Source organism: Eulemur rufifrons, chromosome 30 (genome assembly GCF_041146395.1).
Source record: "Eulemur rufifrons isolate Redbay chromosome 30, OSU_ERuf_1, whole genome shotgun sequence".
NCBI lineage: Eukaryota > Metazoa > Chordata > Mammalia > Primates > Lemuridae > Eulemur > Eulemur rufifrons.
In genome coordinates, this window is record NC_091012.1 from 36,837,601 (window position 1) to 36,863,447 (window position 25,847).

The 25,847-nt window shown below is 39.0% G+C and overlaps 2 protein-coding genes across 2 annotated transcripts; both read right to left on the minus strand.

Annotated features, from left to right (window-relative positions):
* Positions 1 to 382: 382 nt before the first annotated feature.
* On the minus strand, positions 383 to 15,865 carry HTATSF1 (HIV-1 Tat specific factor 1). The gene is made up of 9 exons (XM_069462786.1): positions 15,579 to 15,865; positions 13,695 to 13,875; positions 13,322 to 13,369; positions 12,701 to 12,855; positions 10,610 to 10,773; positions 9,083 to 9,182; positions 3,288 to 3,377; positions 2,278 to 2,415; positions 383 to 1,745 (listed from the first exon to the last, which is right to left on the minus strand). The coding sequence occupies exons 1-9, from the start codon at positions 15,762 to 15,764 to the stop codon at positions 585 to 587; spliced, it is 2,223 nt and encodes a 740-aa protein (XP_069318887.1). The 5' UTR covers positions 15,765 to 15,865; the 3' UTR covers positions 383 to 584.
* A 4,030-nt stretch (positions 15,866 to 19,895) lies between these two features.
* On the minus strand, positions 19,896 to 25,642 carry BRS3 (bombesin receptor subtype 3). The gene is made up of 3 exons (XM_069464069.1): positions 25,038 to 25,642; positions 23,101 to 23,452; positions 19,896 to 21,684 (listed from the first exon to the last, which is right to left on the minus strand). Exons 1-3 carry the CDS (start codon positions 25,469 to 25,471, stop codon positions 21,274 to 21,276), a joined length of 1,197 nt encoding a protein of 398 aa, XP_069320170.1. The 5' UTR covers positions 25,472 to 25,642; the 3' UTR covers positions 19,896 to 21,273.
* Positions 25,643 to 25,847: the final 205 nt, after the last annotated feature.

Genomic DNA, 25,847 nt, shown 5'->3' on the forward strand with positions numbered 1-25,847 from the left:
GAGACTGTCTCCAAAAAAAAAAAAAAAAAAAAAAGGACTAGGCAAGACAAAAGTCCTTTAAAGGGTTATCTCACCTCCTTTACAAGTTTAGGACCCACATGTTCTGGTTTGGGAGAAATGAGGACATATGGACATATGCGGTAACATGAGCTAGAAGCAAGGAGACTCCCAAGGGATTCATCAAGTCCTTAGAAAAACCAACCTTTAGTATGAATAAAGCAACAGCATGAATTTAAAAAGTAATTTATGACCAGTTTTCCATTTCTGCATATTATCCACTTTTTATTGTTGAATATCACAAACTTCAATCAGAATACCTTGAAAAATATTTTGCATGCACTTAACAAATCTGACAAAAAGACAAATATCCAGTTTACTTGCATTATAACTATGACATTTTAACGGAACAGCCAATTAACATATATTTAAAACCATTAGGTACAGGTAACAATGAAAAAACTTCGATGCATTAATCTGACAGCATCCTATCACTATGCATATGTTTGTGTAACACTACTAGTAATTACCCTGAAGCACAGGCAAATGTAGATGGAGGACTCTCTCTAAAAAGCAAGTTTAAAGGATTAAATATCATCATCACTACTGAGGACAAAGCTGCTGCCTGTGGACAGGGGCTCTTCTTCCTTAACACTCCCCAAAATACCCAAAGTCCCTCTCTCATCAGAATCATCATCATCAAACAACTTATCGTTGGAATCATCATCTTCGAACAACTTTTTATCTGCGTCATCCTCCTTTCCACCTGCATCTTCTTCATATTCCTTGTCGTCTGACTCTTCAAACAGCTTTTCATCTTCATCTTCATCATATTCCTCCTTTTCATCAGTGTCTTCAAGCTCTTTTTCATCAGCATCTTCTTCATCCTCTTTTTCATCGGACTCATCATCAAATACTTTTTCATAGGCATCTTCTTCCTTCTCATCCGAATCTTCGTCCAATTCTCTCTCAGAGCCTTCCTCATCTAACACTTTTTCAGAGGTATCATCTTCAAATTCGGAGTTTTCAGAGACATTTTCTTCTAACTCTTTGTCAAGAACATCTTCACGCAACTCCTTTTCAAAGCCATCCTCATCAAAATCTTTCTCGAGACCATTTTCTTTAAATTCTTTTTCGAAGCTATCTTCAGACTGTTTTTCAGAGCAGTCTTCATCAGACTCTCTCTCTGAGTCATCCTCTTCAGACTCTTTTTTGGGGCCACCTTCCTTGTCAGACTCCTCGTCAAGGTCATCTTCAGATTCTTCTCCAAGGCCATTCTCTTCATAATTACTGTTGAGCTTCTTAGGTTCTCTTTTGGGGCCATTCTCTTTTGATTCCTTTTTAAGACTACCCTCTTCATTCTCTTTTTTGCGGTAGCCTTCATGCTCTCTCTTGGTGTGGCCTCCTTCAGACTCTCTTCTGGGGAGGCCCTCTTCAGCCTCTTTTTCAGGGCCATCTTCTTTAGCAGCTTTTTCAGAAGCATTTTCTTCAAATTCTCCCCCATCTTCTGTCTTTTCAAACTTCTTCCCATCTATAGGTTCTTCAAATGCCATTCCAGTTGCAGCTCCATGAGCATTCATTTTGGACGTGCTAGGGTGCTCTGAAAAATGCCTTACTCTAGAAGGCCCGGCCCTTTCTGAAGCACAGACGGAATTCAAACGCCGAAGGCCTCTGTTATTGTCAGGAGCATTGAGGAAAGCCTCCCATCCTCTCAGCCTTTCCTCCCTTTCTCTTGAGGTCTCCTCCACCTGTGGACAAATGAAAATTGCCATTAAAGTAAGTTTTAGGCAAAAAGAAGTCACAACTTTCTGAGCATTTCTAATACTGATGAAAGTACCTTGATTTTATAAGGCATCTCATCTCAGGAAATCAAATCAATTCCCTGTCTTCAGTTTTCAAAACTTTACATAGTGATTTATTGGAGTTGACCTTAAATAAGATCATTTAAATAAAGGCCAAATACCACAGTACTGCAGAAATGTCCCATTTCTTTAGAAAGTTAATGTCTGAGCTCTGTCTGTACTTGGTAACATGGAAAGAAAAAGAAACGTTTTGGTTTAATGTGTTCTTCTTTTCTTATCACTATTCTGAGCGCCTCAAAATTTCAGATTTATCAACTGAAGGACTGAAATATTTCTCTTCCTGTCCTCTGAATGCAAAGTATTGTTACATGAAACAGAGTAAACCAAACCCCAAACTTAAATCTGAGGGACTTAAAGTTAGATCAGTCTTTGTTGGTAACGAAACAATTCATGTGCCCTTAACAGTTACAGAATTTACCTGATAATCTGTAGTTCCATCCCATGCTTGAGCAGTGATTTGACGGCCACCAAACCATCTTCCATCAAGAGTTTGAATACAATAATCAGCTTCCTCTGGATCCCGAAAGGACACAGAGGCCACACCATCTGGGTGCCTCTAGAACAACAGGAAGAAAAAAAGGAATGAACGATAAGATTAAAAATAAAAAAACCCCCACACATTTGACAAAGTAGGTAAGTTGTAGTGTTCTCCCTGATACTAAAAGGATTTATGTACGAAGTCTTTCTTCCCTTTTATCCCAGCCAGTGACATGCAGTCAGCTGCTTCTTTAATCTTATCTAGCAAGAACCAAGCTCGACATCCTAGGAAATGTTTCTGCTGACATCACTGTCTAATGAGAAGCAAGGCTGTATAACTGTTAAGAATATGAACTTTGAAGTCAGATCGCCCTGGGATTAAATCCGGGCTCTCAGCTGAATGATCTTGGGCAAGGTGGTCAATCTCTAAGTTTCAACTTCCTCATCTGTAAAATAGGTATAATAATTACCTGCCTCAAATCATTGTGAGGATTACATGAGATAACATGTAAAGTAGCTTGTAGTACACAAGCAATAAATGGTGACTCATTATTGTGTGTCAATTGTGGAAGTAAAAAAATGGGTGAGAAGGAGAAATACAAAGGAGAACATTTTTCCTGATTGTTCCAAATATGGAGAATAATTCACAAAGAGGGGAAAACGTGGGCAAATGGGGAACCATAAGATTTCATATATTTTTCTTGTACCTTCTTTCACCTGATCATGTACTCTAGAGTGATGGTGAAGGCAAATAAGCAAGGCATACCAAATCTATCAAAGCTGTGACTTGTAGGCCATGTTCATCTAATTATTGCTAACAGATGACTACCATCAGATAGCAGACCTCCTGTATAAAAACATTAATCTAAAATTCAGGGGCATCTGGTAAAAGCTTATTAACGCTGGAAGAATGATTGCTTTAGGATTCATTTGTCCAAGCCATGAGCTTACATCAAAGAGAAGGAGCTTCCTAATTTGTCCAAACTTTGAACACTCCACTCGAAGGTCTTCTCTGATCTCATTCAGCACCAATGGATCATCCTGAAAAAATACACATGATTAAAATGGGTTTGCCCCCTTCTTTAACTGTAAATCCCGAGAATCAAGTTTCTTGCTCTGACAATCCAAAAATTTTTAAAAAAAAGGTTTTGCTTAAGGTTGGTTATGTTTGTCTGCAGTCCATAAAATGTTTAAAAACATCAAAATCAAATAAAGTTAGACTATTACAGCCACTGCTACTACTACAGGTCTGCCCTGCTTTAAGACAGAGGAAACAGACAAGCATGGCAGGCAGCAGAAGGGGCCTACAGTGGCAGAGGAGAAGGGAGGGAGGGAGGGAGGGCAGGGGACATCCTGTGGCACAGAGACTGCTAATTTCTGCGTTCTACATGGGCATCATTAGCACACCAATGAGAGCCCTTTGCTTTGTGTTTTGGATAGACTTCTATTTACAGAAATGTTGTAATAGACAGAGACATATCCCTTTCATTGACTAAGTGTTCTAAGATTATTCTTCATGCTTCCAAAATTCCATTTTAACTCACAGGGCAAACCTTACAAGGATTCCTGTTCATTTTGTCTCCTACCACGTTGCAATAGAACCACACAAATAAGGAGCTGTTATTAAGCACACAATAAAATGCATTCTTAGATGTTGCTTTCCTGCAACTGTGAGTCTATTAGACTCTCCTCTCCATAATAACAAAAGGTTTTAAGATTCCCCATGGGAATCAATAAATCTTTCTCCAAGTCCCAATGCATGAAAAGGACTCAGAAAAAGCTACATTATCAACTTGAATTTCAACTACATACAAATATAAATGAAGATATTCTATCTATGAATTTCGATTGAAGTCAACTTACACTTTCTAGAAAACATTTAAATGCATCTGTCTTTCTTATAGGCTTTTATTTTTCTCACCAACTAAAAGAGGAACTACAAAAAAGTGGCTTTCTTCCTCTAAAGTGTTTCAAAAAGCAAAAATAAATAACTGGTAGGCAGTTACTGAAATCATATTCAAAGTAAAAAACATAAAATCCTACTCATTTGCATAAATCTGAGGCTTCCAAAACTACAGCTGGCAGAACTGTGGGCTTCCCTACTTCTGAAACTTAATTTTGGAAAATTCAATTTGTTTTATACAGGATTATCAGACCCGAGAAGAAAGCAGAATGGTAAAGTCATCTGGTGGCTTTTGGTGATGTGCATGTCTGGTTAGCTCCTATTAGACTATGTGCTTTCAGAAGGCAAGGACCTCGTTTCACTGAGTTTCAGATACTTTACAGAATACAGCTCAGCCTTTTATACATAGCTAACAATAAAAGCTTTTTCAGAATTTGATAAACTCTTCCTAATGCCTCTTTTATTCACCACATAACCCAACATTAGGATTATATCAAAAACAAATACAAATTGCTTCAAAATATTTAACAAATTTTAAATTTAAGTGTGATTCCATGGGTGAGGATGGCAAGCATCACCTTTATTTCTATAACAATGTCTCAGTGCTTTTCTTATATGATATTAAATCTTAGCTGTGTCTTCCCAGATCTGTTTTCATTTATAGCAACTTGAAAAACCAATATATCTTCATTGCTGTATAATATCCTGAAGCTTAAAGATAGTGATCTCCTTTAGAAAGACTCTTTAACCTACTAGCTACACATGGAAATTTTCTAAAGACAAGAATTTGCAAGTAACCTGAGAGTAAAACCAGACTCCTGCACTGAAACCCTTTGCAGTCAACTCTCAGAATTTTTTTTTTCCTGGGTGGTGTTTTGTTTTTTTTCCCTGGGAGAAATAAACCATGTTTCCGATTTCCTTGTAATCTAAACTTGTGCTGTCCAAGACAGTGACCACTAACCACCTGTGACCCCTGAACACCTAAAACGTGGCCAGTACAAACTGAGGTGTGTTGTGTGAAACACATACAGGATTTTAAAGATTTAATACCAAAGGGAAAAAAGGCAGTATAACATAGCTCATTAATATTTTTATATTCATTACATGTTGAAATTATATTTTGGATATACTGGGCTAAATAAAATTCATTATTAAAACTAATTTCTCATTTCATGTTATATTTTTATGTGGCTATAGAAAAATTTAAATTACACATGTGGCTCACATTACATTTCTACTGGACAGCACAGGTACACAAAACGAGACACCCAACTTTGCATCTGAATTTTGATTCTTTATCTCTTGGTATTCAAATTTGCCAGGCAATGCATTTTTATACTCCCTTTTTTCCTCTTTTTCTTTTTGGTAGAGACAGGGTCTCACTGTTGCTCAGGCTGGTGTTGAACTCCTGAGCTCAAGCAATCCTCCCACCTCGGCCTCCCAGAGTGCTAGGATTACAGGCATGAGCCACCTCACCCAGCCTGGCAATGCATTTTTAAATAAGGCTTTGAATTAAATACTGAAGACCCTCTAAAGTTTACATTAAAACATTAGCCTTCAATGTTTACCCTGATATCAAAGAGTATTTTTAGGTATGCTGCTTCTAACATCGGTCAACTGTTTGGAATAAAAATATACCCAACCCTCCAAAATCCAGTGTCTTTTTTTTTTTCTTTCTTTTTTTTTTTTGGAGACAGAGTCTTGCTCTGTTGCCCGGGCTAGAGTGCCGTGGCATCAGCCTAGCTCACAGCAGCAACCTCAAACTCCTGGGCTCAAGCGATCCTTCTGCCTCCCGAGTAGCTGGGACTACAGGCATGTGTCACCATGCCCAGCTAATTTTTTCTATGTATTTTTAGTTGTTTGGCTAATTTCTTTCTATTTTTTAGTAGAGACGAGGTCTCGCTCTTGCTCAGGCTGGTCTCGAACTCCTGAGCTCAAATGATCCACCTGCCTGGGCCTCCCAGAATGTTAGAATTACAGGCGTGAGCCACCGCGCCCAGCCCAAAATCCAGTTTCTTTCAGACACCTGAGGGCAACCTACAATTCAGTTTTTGTTTTCCACTAAAAAGCTCAATGTTAATGTGTGTTCTTTAGGTTCACATGGAGTCTTCGTCAAATCAAACACTCCCCAAAAACATGCAACCGAAAGCAGGTTTTCCTGTTAAAGACTTCTATCAAGAGTTTCAAAATGTCTATACCAGTGCTGTTCAGGAGAACTTTCTGGGGTGGCGGAAATGTTGTATAACTGCATTAGCCACATGTGGAACTGAATTTTTAATGTTATTAAATTTTCATTAACTTAAATTTAAACAACCAGGCAGGTGGGCAAACAAAGATAATACCACCAAGGATTTCTTTGCCTGCGAACTCTGAAGCTACCACTGCCAGGACAGAGTGTCCTACCACTCTTTGTGTCATAAGCATCTAAAAGAAAATTTGCCTTCATTTGCAAAGATGTTAAAAAGAAAATGTTTAATCTATTGGGTGAATGAAAAGACTCTGGCTTGTGAGTATCAGGGGTTTTATTCAATCATTCTTTCAATTTTCCTTCATATAAATATTGAGGGCCTACTGTGTGTCAGGCACAAGTCTATGCACTGAGAATACAGCAGCAAACAAGGTACACCAAATACCGGCTGTCATGGAGCTCACATTCTAGTAGGGTGGATAAAATTATTTCACATAATAATAAATGCCATGAAAGAAACAAGCAGGGTAATACAAAGGCTCTCTAACTCCATGGTAAAGTTTATACTAAATCAAGAAGCCTTTAAAAAAAAAAAAAAACAATCAGGAATTTGTACACACAAAACATCTACCTTTAAAAATATTCACTGAAGGACCTTTGTAGGGGTCAAGGTAGAATAAATTTGCCTTTTTGGGGGAAGCATATTTGTTAAGCTAGGAAAATCTAAGTCTGTAAAGGGTGATAGTTAGACTCAAGGTATTTCAATGACCAAGACGGGAGGTAGAAACAAGAACAGATAAAATTACAACAAACTTCTACTTGTAGAGATTCCCAATGCTGTGAATTAAGCTTGCATTTACATTCACATTTGAATGGTAGGAGTATGGAATGTGCGAATTAAGGACCTCAAATGACAGAAATAAATATGTCACCTAAGAAACAAACCACTTATTTACTAGGAGCATAAAATGTGATAAATCATAGGAAATTCTGGAGTTGTATTAATATGTAGACCAGATACTGTGACCCATCTATGCATTCCTTTTAAAGTCCCACCTGATAAGGACAGTGTTTCAAAAAGCCACTGGGGGGGGGTGTGTGTATGTTTTTTAAACATACTTCATTATTACTGTAAGTCAAAAATACCTCTGTTATATTTCAAGATTCTTCCAGATTTCTGGTCAGAAGAAACATCAAGCAACCTTATAAATATTTTTTTTTTTTTTTTTTCAGACAGAGTCTCACTCTGTTGCCCAGGCTAGAGTGAGTGCCGTGGCGTCAGCCTAGCTCACAGCAACCTCAAACTCCTGGGCTCAAGCAATCCTCCTGCCTCAGCCTCCCGAGTAGCTGGGACTACAGGCATGTGCCACCATGCCCGGCTAATTTTTTCTATATATATATTTAGCTGTCTATAATTTCTTTCTATTTTTTTAGTAGAGATGGGGTCTCACTCTTGCTCAGGCTGGTCTCGAACTCCTGAGCTCAAACGATCCACCCACCTCGGCCTCCCAGAGTGCTAGGATTACAGGCGTGAGCCACCGCGCCCGGCCTAGCAACCTTATAAATAAACCACATGTATCTTCCCAGTGACCTCAAAAAATACCCAGACTCCACAGGTACATGGTAAGGTCTATCAGATCACTATTTGCTGAGATGGAGCTCAATTGTCCATTTTTGAGACCCTCTGTAAGGGAGCTAAAATGATTTTACCATTTTCACTCTGTTTAAATGCACAAAAGGGACACTAATAGGCATTGGTTGCAACTAGATAATTTGTAAACCTGGAATTTTACATTATAAACATTTTTTCTCATGTATAACTTGCTATTATAAATTTCTGAATCAAGGAGAGAATAAAAAGTTGTTTTTCTACTAATGATTACGTCGGTCTACACCAGCAGACAGAGATAATAGAGGCAAAATGCAAACACAAGGTACCTTGATGACAATATTACTTAAACCTCTTCAGTAGCTCATTCTTCTTCCTTTATTCATTTTTGGTAGTGGGGAGGGGACCCGTTCCATGCATTTTCTTTTTGAAATCCTTTTAGAAATTCACACATAATAGATATACTTATTCACTTTTATTTGCTGTTCTCGGAATTTTCTATGGACACTCAGTGTCATAATGTCCTCCTAACAGACACTAAAGAGTTTTGTAAAAATTAGGTCCTGAAACACAACCCCTAACTATTTATACATTAGGGGCTGTATTTAATTCAAGTTTTTTAAAGGATCAAACTTTTCGTAGCAAAGTGACAGTTTCATTTGCAAGTGTGAAGCCAGTACTCTCCACCAAAATCAGCCCATGCTTGTTGAACTGCACTCAAAATCCACAGGCAGTTCCCATAAATCTTTTAATGATGATAGTTTTAAATGGTTTCCCATACCAAGTAGCCACTGTTTGGAGGCCATAGTCTGGGTATTAAGCAGTCTTATCTGGAATACAATTCAAAAGAACACTAGGCTAAACAATGGGAAGGGAGATCCAAAAAACTTTTAGATTATTTCTTGGCTCCATTTTCCTGCCTTAACTGCTCACTGCACAAACCAGTAGGAGGTGACATGACAGAGATGGGGTGAGGCAAGCTTCAGGCTCCCTTGAGTGAAAGAAAGCCTATCTGCATCACTATCAGTGATCACACCACTTCATACCTCAAAATCCATAGGATGAAACATATTTTTGATGATGACAACTCGCTCGTGGCGCATCCGGGAGGGTCCAGCTCTCCTCTCAGGTCTCCAATCCAGCTGCCTAATGCAATGAAGCAGGGAAAACCAACTGTAAATTTTGTTTCAGACTTGTCCGAGAGAGAAATAATGAGCTGCTCATAGAATCCTTTATTGACTATTTAATAATAATTATTTGATTCCAAAACAATAATCTGTATTTCAGTCACAGTTCCACTCAGAGATGTTTCTGAAATAAAAGTAATGGGTAGGGAAAAAAATGGTCCTAGTATCTGAAATCTCCAGAATGTATTTTTTTCCAGAGCCAATGTTGGCTGATTATACAAACATTCAAATGAGACATTTGGAAAATTACTAATTATTTAGTAATTATGACTCTCTATGAAGATACGCTGTGAGGCTAAAAAAAAATTTTTAAATTATATTGGTTTTTAGGCACTTCATCATTATAAAGAACAAGCTGCACTGAAATATGTAAAAATACTCTCTGTTACAATCATAAATTTTACAAATATTGTTTACAAAATTTGTGGTTATCAATTTTAACTACTCTTGTAAAAACAATGGGCCATCACAACTAAATGCTTTTATGGTCATTTTATCATTAGTTTAAGCATAATGTTAGAAGTATCATTAGAATTCACTCTGATACAAGTATTATCAGTTTGGCTAATTTCTTAAAAACTAACATATTTCACATTAAACAAATAGAATAATAGAAACTTGACATTATACACACACACACACATACTACATACAACTACACAGTAAATATAATGATAAAACCTATCATTTCTAATTCCTACAACAAACCTGTATATAAAAATTTAGCTCCTTCCTAGCACTCTGGGAGGCCGACGCGGGCGGATTGTTTAAGCTCAGGAGTTCGAGGCCAGCCTGAGCAAGAGCGAGATCCCGTCTCTACTAAAAATAGAAAGAAATTATCTGGCCAACTAAAAATATATATAGAAAAAATTAGCCGGGCATGGTGGCGCATGCCTGTAGTCCCAGCTACTCGGGAGGCTGAGGCAAGAAGATTGCTTGAGCCCAGGAGTTTGAGGTTACTGTGAGCTAGGCTAACGCCATGGCACTCACTCTAGCCCGGGCAACAAAGCGAGACTCTGTCTCAAAAAAAAAAAAAAAATTTAGCTCCTGGTATGGCTGATTTCAAGCCACACAGAAGATAAACTAATGGTTCTGGAATATAAGTCTAAACTATACTATTTAATGTGGTGTTCAGCATTTTCCAAAGAGATAGCTACTCTTATCTAAGTCTCTGTTATATTACAAATAAACACTCTAGAAAACTTAAAACCCCACCACTTCCAAATCATCCCACTGTATAGATTACTAAAGGTGTCTGATGATCTAATGAAATTCTTTCAAAATAATCTGTATGCACATTTGATGAAACAAAACTATTTAGCTAATACCAAAAATATGCTCTACAGTATTTATATGAAACCTTCTAAAAAGGAAAAAATTACATACTTTTGCTGCAGAGACAGCTTCTTCTTATAGTCTTTGCACTTCTTCTTCTTCTTTGAGGCATCATATTCCCCCTTCAGTTGAAACTTTGCCACCTCGACATGTAATTTGTAGCCTCTAATTTCATCTTCATCCAAGAGTTTTAATGCAAGTTCCACAGATTCTTTCTTTATAAAGATAAAATTACAGTAAGTTACACAAAGAAATGAAACTTCAGGAGTTTTTTAGATGAACGATGATTATACACACATAAAAATTCAAATGTAACTATCTACATTGGGATAGAGAACTCTAGAATGCAAATCAGGAAACCTGCATTTGAGACATAGCTGTCCCTAGCCAGCTACGTGAACTTGGGCAAGTTACTCAAGCTCCCTGAGCAACTTGCCCAATTTCTTCATCTGTAAAATGAAAATAATAATACCTTCATCACAAAGTTCTTGACAAAATTAAATGAAATAATGCATGGAAAAGATAAGGACTGACATATGGTACGAAGCCCAATAAATTATATCGTTATTGGGTAATTCTGCCTCTTAAAGCCCCAATTTCTCATAAGTGGAGTGAACTTGCATGATTTGGAAGGTGCATTTCACTTTTAAAATCTTATAATACTTCTACTTAAAAGACTAGATGACTCAAAGAACTGAGAATAGCACAGCCAGCCTTTAATTTTTTGGTTCACCAATTAAAATGTAGGTCTACTATACACTGAGAAGATAACTATTTGATGGCTTATATTGTGCATTGAACACATATATGGATTCTGGGTCCTACACAAAGAGGAATTTATCAGTCCTATACAAGTCAAAGCTCTGAGGATCTGCAGAGAACACAAAAAGATAACTGAACTCAGCTGCTCACATCAAATATGGATCCTGAAACAATTAATTGTATTTTTATGGAACTCAATTTCCTGGTTTGACAACCTTATACTTTTATGGGTCCTAAATTATACATATAAAGTATCTCAAAACTCCATTTAAAAAATCCAATCAAACCCTTTAAGAATCTTTTTATAGATTTTTAATAAACCTTAAAGAATTTACAGAATTCTCAAATCTCCTTACACTTGAACATTACAAAACCACCTTTCTAAAATGGTCATGCTCATGTCCTATACCCATCATGTTTAAGATCCAGGTCAAAAACCTATCTCCCAAAAATCTGTCAGCTTAATCCTACCCACTTAATTCCCACCCATTGAAATTATTGTATACTAACACTACGCCTGTGGTATTTATAATGCTGTTAAATCATTTTGATTTTACTTTATAATTATTTTCAGGTTCTATGACATATATGCATGCCATGATCGTGCCCATTTCTTTTGTTCCCTGCAATAATGCGTAGCACACACTCCTAAGGTGGCAGGTGTTCCAGAAATGATCACTGCCTTTGGCACTGAGCTTTCCCTGTACCATGACGACATGAAGTTCTGCAAATTTCTGTTAACACCACTTTCTCTTCTCTCCCATTCAAAAAAATATTTTAAAACAGTAAGCACAAATGTCTCCTTTATGGTCTAAGTCAGGAGTCAGAAAAGTCCTTTTGTTAAAGGGCCAGCTAGTAAATATTTTAGGCTTTGTGGGCCACAAGGGGTCTGTGCTACAACCACTCAACTCTGTTGATGAAACACAAAAGCCGTCATGGACAAATGCATAAATGAATTAGTGTGGCTGCATTCAACAAAGCTTTATTTACAAAAACAGGTGGTGGGCCAGAGTTTGCTGAGGCCCGGTTTAATTCATTCCAATGGGGAAGTAAAATGTCATTGTTTTTCTTCTTGATTTTTAAAATGTATTCTGAATTGATTATATGCATCAATAAAGAAATCTTTACAGTGAGATTTTTTTTAAGGCAAAAGCACCCCAGTCACATACTTATATAATACTTTAACACGATAACGTATCTTCTTAAAACAAGTGAATAACCTTACCAATGTGATACACACAAGTACCAAATGAAATTTCAGTTTTCTTGATATCCTGTTTTAAATAGTTCTTGGTCTTGGTTATCATCTATAAAAATTACAGCCCTGGTTCCTGAGTTAAAAATGGAGATACAAGAAACTTATTTGGGCATATAACTAACCTTCAAATAACAGCAAAGCCCATCTCCTTTAAGATTTCCTTGATTATCTTTGTAAAGTTTGACCTTAAATTCTTCTGTCTGAGGATCTCTCATAATAATGCCAAACTTGGACATAAGCTGTATAAATTCATCCACTGTAATGTCTGGAGGCAAACCTGTAATATTAGGAAAAATAGAAAACATTTATAAAGACATCTATAATAAAGGTGAGAGTTACGTAGCATTCTACCAATTACAAATCTACAACTTAGGTGAGTGAAATGTTGGTTTTCTAAGTATATATAAAAATTTCACATCTACAGAACTAGGGAAATTTCATATTTTATGTGTTCAAATATACATTAAAATGATGTTTTGCTTAAGGCCTCACTGAATCTGAAGGGGTAAACTGCCATAAGTTACCTACAACAGGCAAAAAAGATGGCATGTCAAGTTATATTTAATTTTTTTTCGGTTCTGTAATAAACAAACATATTCCTGACTAATATAAATGGCTGAACAAAAAAAATGATACAGTGATTAAAACGGACTTTAGAGAAACTGAAAACTAAAAATCACTTTGTGAAAAATCTCAAAATCAACTATTTCCTATTCTGAATTTGTTTTAAAAGGTATACATACCAGACACATATACATTTGTGTTTCTGTTGTCTTCAACATGAAACCACCCTAAAAATCAAAATAAAATAAATAAAATACATTATAAAATCTTAATGTGGTAGTTTCTTGAAAATTCTAGAACTTCTCTTATCGTTAGAAGACCAAGACAAACAAACTAACTCAAATCACTACCCAAGTTTCAAATTATTTGAAACTTTTGACAGATAATTAGTTTTAGAGCCCTGTCTGGAAAGAAATACAGCCAGTTTATCTTGATTCTTTATTATCTGACACTACCTTAAAGAAAAAATTCATCTTATTCCTTCAAAACTATTATAATTCTCCACAAACTATATGTACACATACTCAAAATTTGTAAGCTAGAACCACTTGCCTGATTCGGACTTTCTTTTTTCTCCCTTCTTTCTGAGATCAGTGGGTTCAGGGGTTTTTCTTTGCGGGGGTTCCTCTGTAGTCCTAGTTTTAACATCTTGTACGCTTGCAGTAGAACTAGATGCGCCATCATTAGAGAAGCCGTAATTGGCCTGATACGTAGCAATGAAATCTTCAGTGATCTAAATAAGAATTCATCACACACACATACAAAAATTCAAATTATTTCTGCCCATAAAAAGTTTAAATTGTGTCATATTACAGCATATTCAGGTATACAACTTAACAGAGAAGTGTTTCTGTGGATAACAGTTGTACCAACGTGTAAATGCAAGAATAGTCACCTTATAGAGGAAATTGTGCATAAAACAATAAAAAGACACAAGTACTTACATGATCAACACAAAAGTCTGAGGTACCCTTTAAGCATTGTTAAGTGATGGTGGCACCTGTTCTAGTTGTTTCACTTATTACTACCTTTCTGCAGTCTACTTGACTAAGGCTACAAATACACATAACAAAGGAAGTGCCAGATAACAATAAAACAGAATCAAAATCAACAGCCAACTAATAATCTAACCACAGAATCCACTTTTCTTTTACTATATATATGCACAAAGATATACGAGCACACAGAATGGAACTCTAATGTGGTGTATAAAGAATGGGATTAATAATTGTAAAACTAAATGCTCATTTTAACTCTGTCACTAAGTAAATCACATTATCCTTTAGTATAGGATAAAATTAAGTACAAATCCAGCTCATATCTATTTTCCTGGATTTGGGGAGGAAAACACTACTGCACAATGAAAGAAATGTAGTTATATCACCATACCGATCAATATTAGGCACACCACAGGAATGGGGAAAATTTAAAACTCAGTTTGAAGAGGTATGGGCTTCAATAACATAAAAAGATAGAGTTACAAAATAATCCATTGTCAGACTATTGTTAAAAGTACTCAGATGGCTGAAAAAAACGTATCTGCACTCAAACTGACACTATCAGTACGGAAGTGAAATAGCAAATTTTAACAATGTGGAGGAATTGTGTTATATACATAAATACAAAATAGGAAGGTTGAAGTGAAGAATTTTTAAAATAAAAGTCCAATCACACAATGGAGACATGTTTTTGTATTATTGGCTTGTAAGCCAACTAGTGTGCCATTAGTATCCTTTTTTCCACCCGTAGACTCGGAGTACTTTTACTAAAAAGTTTACAGAATCAAGTTTAACACCAATTATTTTCCTTCCAGCTGAAATAAAATACTCAATTTCCAAATACTTCAAACAAATACACACAGATCTTTTCCATGTATATTCTGTGCATCTCCAGTCATCTTCCTGTGGTTATATGGTTCAAACATATTTGCCTAGGGACACGGTTCAAACATATATGCCTAGGGACAAAATTTAGTAGGAAAGTAAAGCAAGGTGTAAAGTTCAATCAGCAAAGATATGTAAATGGCTACTTTTTGTAAAAAATCAAGAAGCTGCATTTTGCACTTAGTACATAAGCTAAACACGTGAATTCCTAAGATAAGTGAGGTTGGCTAACAGATATGAAGAGCTACTAAATTTGCTCTTGGTGTTTTTCCTCTTCGCAATAAAAAGCAGTCATCAATGTAATAACCAACTGTGACCTTCACAGACAAAATTAGTAAGACATAGAAGAGACTTAAAGAATTAATTACATTTAAGACACCACCCTAAAGATTTACATTGCTTTACCCATCGGTTCTGCAGTAAACACAACAAAAAAAGCGTCACTATCCATGGGGGCTAGGACCAAGGACCTCACAAAGCAAACGTAAAAGGAGTGCCCCGCGAGGCTGGCCAGACGGCCCGCTCTGCAGCGGCGCCCGTGCCACTCTCTTACCTTAGGGAACCAAGCCTTCTTGTCTAGGTCCCACTCGTAGGGGGTGTCAGCAGGCTGCTGCCCGAAAGAATCGGTTTCTCCGTCGGGAACGTTCTGAATGTCACCGTCCTTGGCATCTCCGTACAATTCTCGCATTCGCAACTGCTCATCAAACTCGTTGTTCCCATCCAAGTTGTTGCCGCTCATGTTTCCTACCTAGCCCAGGGGCAGGGTCCAGACGTGGAAAGAGGCCGAAATGACGCTGGAGAGTAGAGAAAGGGAGATCGGCGCGTCGGCTCGCGCCCTGCCGCCCCCTGGCCCGCCTCCCCGTGCCGCCCCAGCAGTCCCTGGGAAGTCAGGGCCGCTCGGCCGCCGCGCCGCCCCCTGCTCCGCCCGCCCTTCGCGCGCGCGCGCTGCTGCTCCGACATCGGCCGCGCCGCCGCCCACCTGGCTTTCCCCACCGGGCCTCGGCGCTGCCGCCGCCGCCGCCGCCGCCGCCGCCGCCGCCGCCGCTGCTGCAGCTGCCGCCGCCGCCGACTGGCTTTGAGGCGACTGCAGCTCCCGCAGCAATGTCAGGCAATTATTTGAAAACTAAGCCCCGCTCAGGCTGACGCAGTCGCCATTGTAAGCGCGTCGCAACGTCACGGGTGACGCCGACACGCCCACAGTGGCGTAGAAAGGCGTCGACGCGGGTACGCGGCGCAAGGCCCGGGGGAGGGAAGCCAGGGGGCGTGCTGCTGCCGAGCGGCGGCGCCCACCGGGGACCGCCCCGGGATGGAACGAGGGCCGCAGTGCTGCAGTGCCGCAGGGACCTGGAGTTCCGCGGGGTCCCGGGCGGGTCGGGCAGGGCCTGGATTGTAACCCGAAGGAAGGCGTAGGAATGGCCCCCGGGGCGGGTGTCGCGGCAAACGCCATCTTGGGGGAGTGGGTGGGGCGAGCAGGTCAGGTTTCTCCGGCTTCGAGAAAACAACGCGCCTCCTTCGCCCAAAGGCCCTTCCTCCTGCGCCGGAACTGCGTTTTTTACTTGTTTCTTTACGATTTCTTTGGGATAGGCGCCGGCTTTTGTTCATCTTGGTAACCAAAGCTCCTGGCACCGGGTCTGGTGTCTAGTGTGCAGTGAGTGAATGAACGAACGAGGGGTGCAAGGGCCAACCTTCTTTTCTTAGTCTCAGCCCCCTCCTTTGTCGGTCTCATACCTTCCCCTGGCTGGAGTTCGACTGTGGGAAGGGTGGGAGGGGCAGCAGTTGCCTGCCTCTTGTACTCCAGGATTCAGAGGCGCTCAAACCCCAGACTTAAACGTAAACATCCCAGTGTAAACACCAGTTTTGCTGGCCAACTAACTCCGTTTCTTTGTCTTTCTTTTAGAAAGGCACAACATGCTTTTGCTCTAAACAGAACTTTGTTTTCAGATATTACATTGCTGAAAATCAGGAGGTGTGTATTTTTTAATTGGGTGGATATTTATTGAGCCCCTACTAAGTGCCAGGCTCTGGCAACCCAGCAGTCAACAAGACAGGCACAGCTCAGGGGACATCACATGGTGGTTAGCAGATGATATGATAGGAGAGGTACGGGATGCTGAAAGAGAGCAGTTCTCAAACATTTTGGTTTTGGGACCCCTTTATGCTCAAAAATTATTGCAGATCCCAAAGAGCTTTTGTTTATGTGGGCCATGTTTATCAATACTTGCTGCACAAAAATTTTAAAAAGTTTAAAAAATAGTAATTCATTTAAAAATAACAATGAGCCCATTATCTATAAACATAAATATCATAACCCAGACTTGAGGGTGGGGAAAAGCTTCCCGGAAGAAATTATTTCTACTATCCCAGTGACCTCTACTTCTAAACATAGCAGTTGAGTACCGGTTATAGAAAATCCTGGTTCCCCGCATACCAGCTTTGTGAATCTATGGTTTCAACCATGTCAACAGTTTTTTAATAGTAATTTGGGTTTGTTTTTATTTTCAATTACATTTTTTTTTCCATGAAGTTCTCGTTCTGGTAGGATATATTGGAGAACTGAACTTACATGCATTTTTATAATAATGTGAATTTTATTAGGCTCATTTAAACATTGCTAAATATTTCTTCCTGGATCCGAAAATAGTATACAGCTGTTTTCAGCAATGTGTTATTGGGCTCCCATTTCATTCCGGAGCTCACAGCATGGGTGATAATATGCGACACCACCCTACTGCACATGGTACTCTGAGTGCCTGCTGTACCCATAGCTCCCTTCTGAGCAGGTGACCAAGAAGGTTCCTTATACCTCAGTCCCATGTTACCCAGCCACCCTGGCTGGAAGGCTGCCCTGAGGCCTGTACGGTGACCTGGCATGGTAGCTCTGCATCCTAGCTGGTATTTGAGCCAGTAAGAGCCTCTCCTGGGCAGTTGGAGTATGGGACAGACAGGAGCATGGTCAGAGCAGTACAGAAGCAAGGAGACGCTCACATAGGGAAGGTAAAAGGCAGAGTGCAGGCCTGCTGTGGAAAAGTTCCCTAGGGGTGAGAGGAGCAGCAGAAGGGTCACTGAGTCACCATACTAGTGGAGCAGCAGAATTGGGAGCTAAGCACACTTGTACCTACAATGGCATTCTGTTTGGCCATGAGACCTGACAATTTTATTTTATCAATGCTGTGGTCTCCATGAGGCCTGGTTCCTGTTTGTTCTCATTTCTCTAGTAGCTGAGGTAATCTGGAACATCTCTGTCTTCGTTACCTGTCTTTTCCAAGAATTTTCGCAGATCACAGAAACATTCAAGGTAACAGCAGAAAGGGGGGCTATAAAGGTAAGGGTGGCTACTGAACAACAAGACCACAATATAGCTGGGCTGCATGGGGGGCTGCTGGACCTGGAAAAGGAGCCGGTTGGAACCCAGACAGCTGGCTTCTCTCTGAATACCTACTTCATTCTTTCTCTCTTACCTTTGTAAGGGGTGATCGGTGTTGTATTCCTGGCCTAATAATAGGCCACAGCCTTCTTGATGGACACATATACGTCGACTTACAAAAGCAGAGACTGCTTGCCTGAAAAAGGCACCTACCTGGCCTAGGAACTCTTTTTTTTTTTTTTTTTTTTTTTTTTTTTTTGAGACAGAGTCTCACTCTGTTGCCCAGGCTAGAGTGAGTGCCGTGGCGTCAGCCTAGCTCACAGCAACCTCAAACTCCTGGGCTTAAGCGATCCTCCTGTCTCAGCCTCCCGAGTAGCTGGGACTACAGGCATGCACCACCATGCCTGGCTAATTTTTTCTATATATATTTTTAGCTGTCCATATAATTTCTTTCTATTTTTAGTAGAGATGGGGTCTCGCTCTTGCTCAGGCTGGTAGCCTAGGAACTCTTTCTAGAAAATTACTGAACTATGCCAAACTAGATTTTTTAAAAATGGCCCCTTCAAGCCCACTCTGTTCAGGAACTTTCCTATCCCCATGTCTTGCAATCTCAAGACTTAGTGGAAATAAAAACAAAAAAAGACTTTTGTCCTGACAAAAAGATTGATGAATTCCTGACCTAAGATGGTGCAAACTGCAGAAATTCTTTAAACTCAAATTTGCTATTTCCAGCAGATATGCCAGTGTTAAAACATTTTGTAGCTCTTTCACCATTAATGATGAAGACTTGACCGCTGGATGTTTTGGTTATACCTAACTTTGTGACCATGTTTTCATGCTTTGTAGTGTATTACTGTATTATGGTCCATATTTTAAGTCTTGGATCAGGGAAGACCCTGAATAAAATTGAGACATGTACACAATTTATTTTGCCTATGACCCACCTCTCCCCCCATTTAGGACTCTCTCCAAAGAAATGAGATCTTCTGTAGGAACATTTCTGACACCACAATAGTCAGTGTGAAAGAAATTGTAGATTTTGGGGCCTACCTGTAAGGTTAGCACTGACAAGCATAATCTGTTATTATAAAAGAGAGACCACCCCCTTCAAAAAATTCAAAGCAAAGCCATGAATTTCAAGCCCAATTCTCCAACTGTGGATGGGAGGTGGCTGATGCCTTATAAAGCCACTTAGGAAATTATTTTATATTTTCCTAATATGTCACCGAGGTATTACTGAGAATGAAAAAAATGAAAGTTTCTTTGAGCTCCAGTTTTATGAACTGCTAGCAGGATCTCTTGGCTTTTGTAATCTGGTACTTGTTATCAAGTTATTTCTAAAATGTTATGTTTAGAAGAGTAAAGATGTAACTTTTACTCAGAGTGAGGAAAATAATAAAAATATTTTGGGATTCTGTGACTTGAAAATAAATTTTGGAATTAAAATGGGTTGTCAATTATAGTCTGTCATAAATGTTGTTTTTAGAATATAAAGTCACACAGTCATTTAAAACTTTATTTCATTTTATTTGTTCCCCCCACTTATTACAATGTCCACCTAATATTAATACAGTATCGGCACCCCCACTTTAAACCAATTTTACAGAAATTTAAAGTTTAGTGTTAATATATATTCCATTTTGAGCCATATCATTAGCAAAAGTTCATTACTACACAAGCCATTTAAAGAAAGCTCAAAACTACCAAAAGCACACTCAAAAATCAAGTTTTTTTAAATACAAATTTAACTATAGTGCCAAACATATGCTTTAATTTGCTCCCAAAAAACAATTTCTGAAGCCACAAATCTAAATCTGACACATCTGTCGACAACAGTTTTTTGAAATAACAATTATTAACAAGCTCATAGTGTTAGCAAGTAGGAGCAGAGAATAGAAAATCAGAACCTGCCATCTAATTTCCATGGGCGGAGATTAATTAGGTCTTACTCATAGGATTTACACTCCCATCAAGGAAGAAGATGGTTTGATAACAATTGCACACCAGGTGTTAGGGATTTCATGTGGTACTTCTGCATGTTTTTAGAAAGAGGGCACTGCTTACCAAAAAAAAAATGAATTTCCTTAAAAGAAGAATTTCAGACACTTGACGGGTTCGCGGATTTTTTCAACAGGAGTCCTCCTCTGGAGCCCTCAAATGACATGGTGGCCGCTTATTCTGCCTGTGAATAGGGCAAGTTCTTTACAATATTTGTGAACAGTAACTTTGCCCAGTCATTAATCAATGGCAGTTGTAAGCAGAACGTTAAGTCAGTAAGTGTTGACCCAAGTAAAGCAAGCACTCTGCTCCGGATCCTTACTACTGTATGCTCACTGACCCCAAAACATTTTGTACAGATTTAGTTACGATGGAATAGAGATTAATGGAAAGGGGCAGTCATTCTGTGAAGGTTTATTTTTAAAGAAAACTGCGTAAGAGATTTTTTTCTCTTTTTGATCCCCTTTTCACATACAAAGTATAATCTCTAGATTTACACCACATAACAAACACAAACACAATTTTATGCCAATCACATGAGCATATGAGAAGTTAGAAGCATCATAAATACAGTGAAAACAAATTAGGTTTTAAAGTTTCATCTAGTGTATTTCACCTTCCCTATTCAACCTCCCTTACAATTCACTGGCATAGACAAACTTGTCTTTCTACACTTGGTGGGGCTTCATTTTATTTAGAAAGCCCAGTAACATTACTGTTTGTACTTTGAAGAAAATCAGAGTTTGTCTTTTACTTACAGGAATCTTCTCTCCTAAGATTTCAACACAATTCACGAACAACAAAAATCCGGACACCACACAACGTGCGAAAAATTTAGAGTTGAATACACACGCTGGGAGGAAAAATACCATTTTTGATGGAAAAGCTAGACCCTGTCCTCTTCCTTCTTCACACTACACCCAGTGAACAAGGTCACACTAATGTCAGACACCTGTGTGCTCCCAGCACCCGGGACCCTTCCCATCACAGCCAGGTTGTTGAGAGGGGTGTCAGCAGGAGGCTCAGGCATCTCTGCCTTGCAACAGCATAGCTCAGCTTTAAAATGCTTCTGAAAGGTTTTGCTCAGCCAGTAGAGAGCAAAGGGGTTTACACAAGAATTGCTGAAAGCCAGAACCCGAGACAAAACGGTGATAACAAAATGCACTGCAGAGGGGTCTACATAGGTTTGGTAAGTGAAAGAGTGGTAGAGGTACAGAAGGTGATTTGGCAACCAGCAGACAGCAAACAGAGCCACCAACACCAAGACTGTTTTGGCAATTCTCTTCCGGGATTCAATCTACAGGGGGAAGAAAAATGGTGACAACAAAAAAAGTCATTTAGCTGGCAGAGATTTTCAAAAGTCATCCTCTAAATTTACATAGAAATTTACAGTTAACAAGCTGGTTTCCCTTTGAACGTGCATTTATGAGTTAACTGGCTGGGATGTGCAGGGAGTCAGCCTGTGGCTATAGAAAACAGCAAGTTAATTGGCATGGTAACCCATGATCTTGGTATCATTAATTCTAATTCAGAGACATCCCACCCCCCAATTTTGAGATACTCTAGGATGTTTCCAGTTAACTCAAGGCGTGTTGTGGAATTCTCCAAAACTTAATTTAATTAAAAACGCTATATAAAGCTGCTTTTACTGCATCAGCAGAGGCTGACTAGGTCAGAATATTCTTCTGGGGTTTATGAAATTTGCCAAGTTGGTATCAAAAATTGTTTTTAATCTATAGGAATTCTAGCCATATAGTCAAGTGAATAAAAACCAAATGTTGCTGTCCTTCATATGTGAAAATAACCCTACCTGCATCTATTAATAAGAGAATGAGCCAGGTTAGGTGAATATATAGCCTGTGGCCAGAGATAGAGCAAAGATAACCGGTTCACGTGGGCACTACATACGCTACTTCAGCCTCATGGGCACTGCTCTTGAACCAACTAAATGGGCTAGCTTTTTAAAAAGGCATAGCTCTCTGTGTACTGCTCAAGAGGTAAATGGAATCATCTCTCCCTCTTCCTCAGAAGTAGAAATGTTTTTTAAAAAATAAAATGGAACTATATTTTGGCATTATCCCTTTTACTCTGTCCATATCTCTGAGAGGAGAGCACACCTGACTCTCGGCAATGGTCTTAATCAAGCTTCCGTGAGTCACTGTGTTCTCTAGATATCAGCACTACACTCGCCACCTCAGTTTGTTCCTCTGTGTGTAAATGGTTGGCATTGAATAATGTTAAGGGCTCTTGCCAGTTCTACATGCTGTGCATTTCTATTACTCTGTTTCTAAAACAAAAGATGTTTTGCTTTATAGTCTTACTTTACACAATGTTCCTTAATATTCCAAGGGATAAAAACTTTTGACTACTCCCAAACTTCAGTTATCCTCTCTCTAATAATAGTAGTCCCACCATCTATTGAATGCTTACTTGGCACCAGAACTAGGCTAGGCATTTCATCTATATCACCTAGTTCTTGTCTTCATTTTACAAATGAGGAACCTGAAAGGCTAGAAAGATTAAGTAACTTGCTCCAGATTGCTCAGGTAGTATGTGATAGAGGAATTAAAACCAGAACCTATCCTCATAACAAAAATACTACACTACTATCGTGTTTATACACAGGAAAATACACAGTTGCTCACTGTGCAAAAGTAGGAATTTCACATCTAAAATTTGAACTATATTTGCATGAGTACTGATTAATACATACCTGCTTGCGAGCATGGCTTTGTTCTTCAGTAGGTATGTTCAAGGTGCTTTTGTAAAGAGTCCTAGCAATCAAAGAATAATAGACAGAGATAATAGAGAGTGGAATAATGTAGAACACTAAGAAGCACAGCATAGAATGTATTTCTTGCAGGAGCTTCTCAGAGACAGGATAAGAGGCACACGATTCAAGTGTTGTGTTTTTCTCGGGATCTCGGAAAGTATACACGTTTGAAAATATAGCCTCCGGTAGAGCAAATATCATAGACACGATCCAGATGCAGCCGGCTTTTGCACAAGTCTTCAGGATGGCATTGGGGGGCTGACGCTCAAGTGGCTTCACAACTGCCTTATATCTGGAAACATATAATCAGAAGCAGAGGTCGAAATAAATATCAAAATTAGAGAATCTTAGTATTAGAAGTGACCTTAGTGGTCATCCAGTTCTACCTCCTATCCATATGTATATGACCAAGTCAACATTAACCAACTAGAATTGGTTATCATGTTAAGTACATGTTATACAGCCCAGTATTTTTTATTTGTGGTAATCACTTTTACCTTATTCACTCCTTTGAGATATTCCAGATTTGCAATTTTATAACTTTATATATAGACCCTCTGTTTAGGAAAATCAACATTATTTTGGCATGATTTTATGTGTGATTGAGAGTAATTCACTACCTGTGTATTACCTTAAGTGTTCTAAAAGACCTCCTTTTTGTATAAGTGACTGATGTTAAACCGAATTAATTTTCCTTTCTTCATGAGTGAGCAGTCATCAACCTTCCTAGAAAAGAATTCCAGGGGTTTACACAGTAAAGAGGAGAGGGTTAATTTCTTCCCTGCTCATAAGTGCTAATTTGATGCCCAAGCCGATCAGCGAGCAGACTTAGGGCAAGGTAAGGACGCAATCGGAAGCCCCTGTGCCGGCGCAAAGATGCCTCCCATTCGGACAAATCCACCTTAAAATCTGCAGCCTTTAAACAAGTTTGCCCTCAAATAAAATATAAGACCAGTCAAAGCAAATTCCGAAAAAGACACGGGGAAAGCTTTTCCTCCTCTCGTATTCAGAATCTGAAGAAGCTATTCCTTCTGGTACTGCCAAGCATTGATTACTTACAGGCTTCTTGCAGGCTTTTTAAAGCATCACTTTTAACATTTGGAGCCTCAGATTTTTTTCATGCTTTCACAGTTATCATTCTACAATAGGAACACAGAAAAACACAGTACTTAGACTGAAAATATCCTAACACAGAGTCTGAACGCCCTGACTGTGAGAGGTTCTCACACGCTGTCTCCATAGAGCTCTAAAAGTCAAGCAGGATTAATTTATTTCTCTGGAAACGGTAATGTCATTGAATGCCTATAGAGAAAACATTAAGTGATGATATTACACTGAGTTACCGGGGAGCTGAAAATCTCACCGCTTTTCTGCCATTAGTTAATTTGATGAATTTCAAATAAATTAGATGCTTGCATCATTTTTTCTGTTCTAACCATTCTTCCGATACACAGTAATGCATATGTGGTCAATTTCACGCCTATGCTGATATTTTCATGTTGATTATATTGTGCCACTAGGCTGCACTAATGTATAAAGCATGAATTTTTTCTTTTACACCTGGAACGATTTGCCTTACTTAAACTGGAGGAAAATAAAAACACCATTCGGCATTCTTCCAAGCAAACAATTACATTCAAAAAGAATAAATTATCCCTAAAACATACAATTCCAACCTCTCCTCAGATGCTAACACAAGAATTTTAACATTCCTACATCAACTTTTATTTAAAATGCCACCCGATTTTCCAATCTTACCTCCAGGTTACACAGCGTGAGAAAAGCAGAATAGTAGCCAGTAAATCCTAAGTACAAGCTTTCCTTTCTTTTTGCCTAATTTCACATCCTGGCAAATATAGCAGAGAAAAGAAACCCACCTGTCAGCGCTGAGAATTGTTAACGTGAACACCGATACACCAACAGAAGTGAGCCGGATGAAAGAAAGCACCTTACAACCAATTCTTCCGAACAGCCATCCTTCTGCAAGGTAGTGGGTTGCATCTACTGGCACACAAGTTAGCAGAAGTAAAAGATCTCCAAAAGCCAGGCTGGTGATGAAAATATTTGGAACTGTTTGCATGGATTTGGTCTTGAAAAAGACTTTGATGAGAATAGCATTTCCAAGGATGCCCACTGAAATGATCACAGCATAAGTGATATAGATGGCACACAATGCTTCTATTCCTGGAGAGTTGTTCCCGGTTTGTCCTTTATTTGTGGTATCGTTAGAAACCACAGAGCTTGATGATTCTGTGTCATTTGTGATTGAAATCAAAGTCTCATTAGGTGAATGAGGCTGCCTTTGAGACATCTCTTCTGAAGACTGTGTCTTTAATATTTCTTCTGCTCAGTTCAAATGCAGTTGATTGCCACGTCTAATGCCTACGTCTAGTAATGAGATGGTATTGGGAGCACAGAACAGAACAGAATGGAAAGAAAATCCAAGACATCCGGATACTCCTTTCCTTCAGTTGTGCTGTGTCTCCCAGCATGCTTGGCTAAATGCTTACCGATCTGGCACAGAAGAGTGGGAGGTGGAGGAGTTTTATTGGCATGTCCTGACTCAGGGGGAGGGAGGGGGCCAGGGAAATGCTCTGCAGTTGCTTGTTCTTCCCTGCTGGGGAACCTTTGGACTAATTAGGTGTTATTAAATCATCCTATTGTTTATTAGAATCACCCTGTCTTCA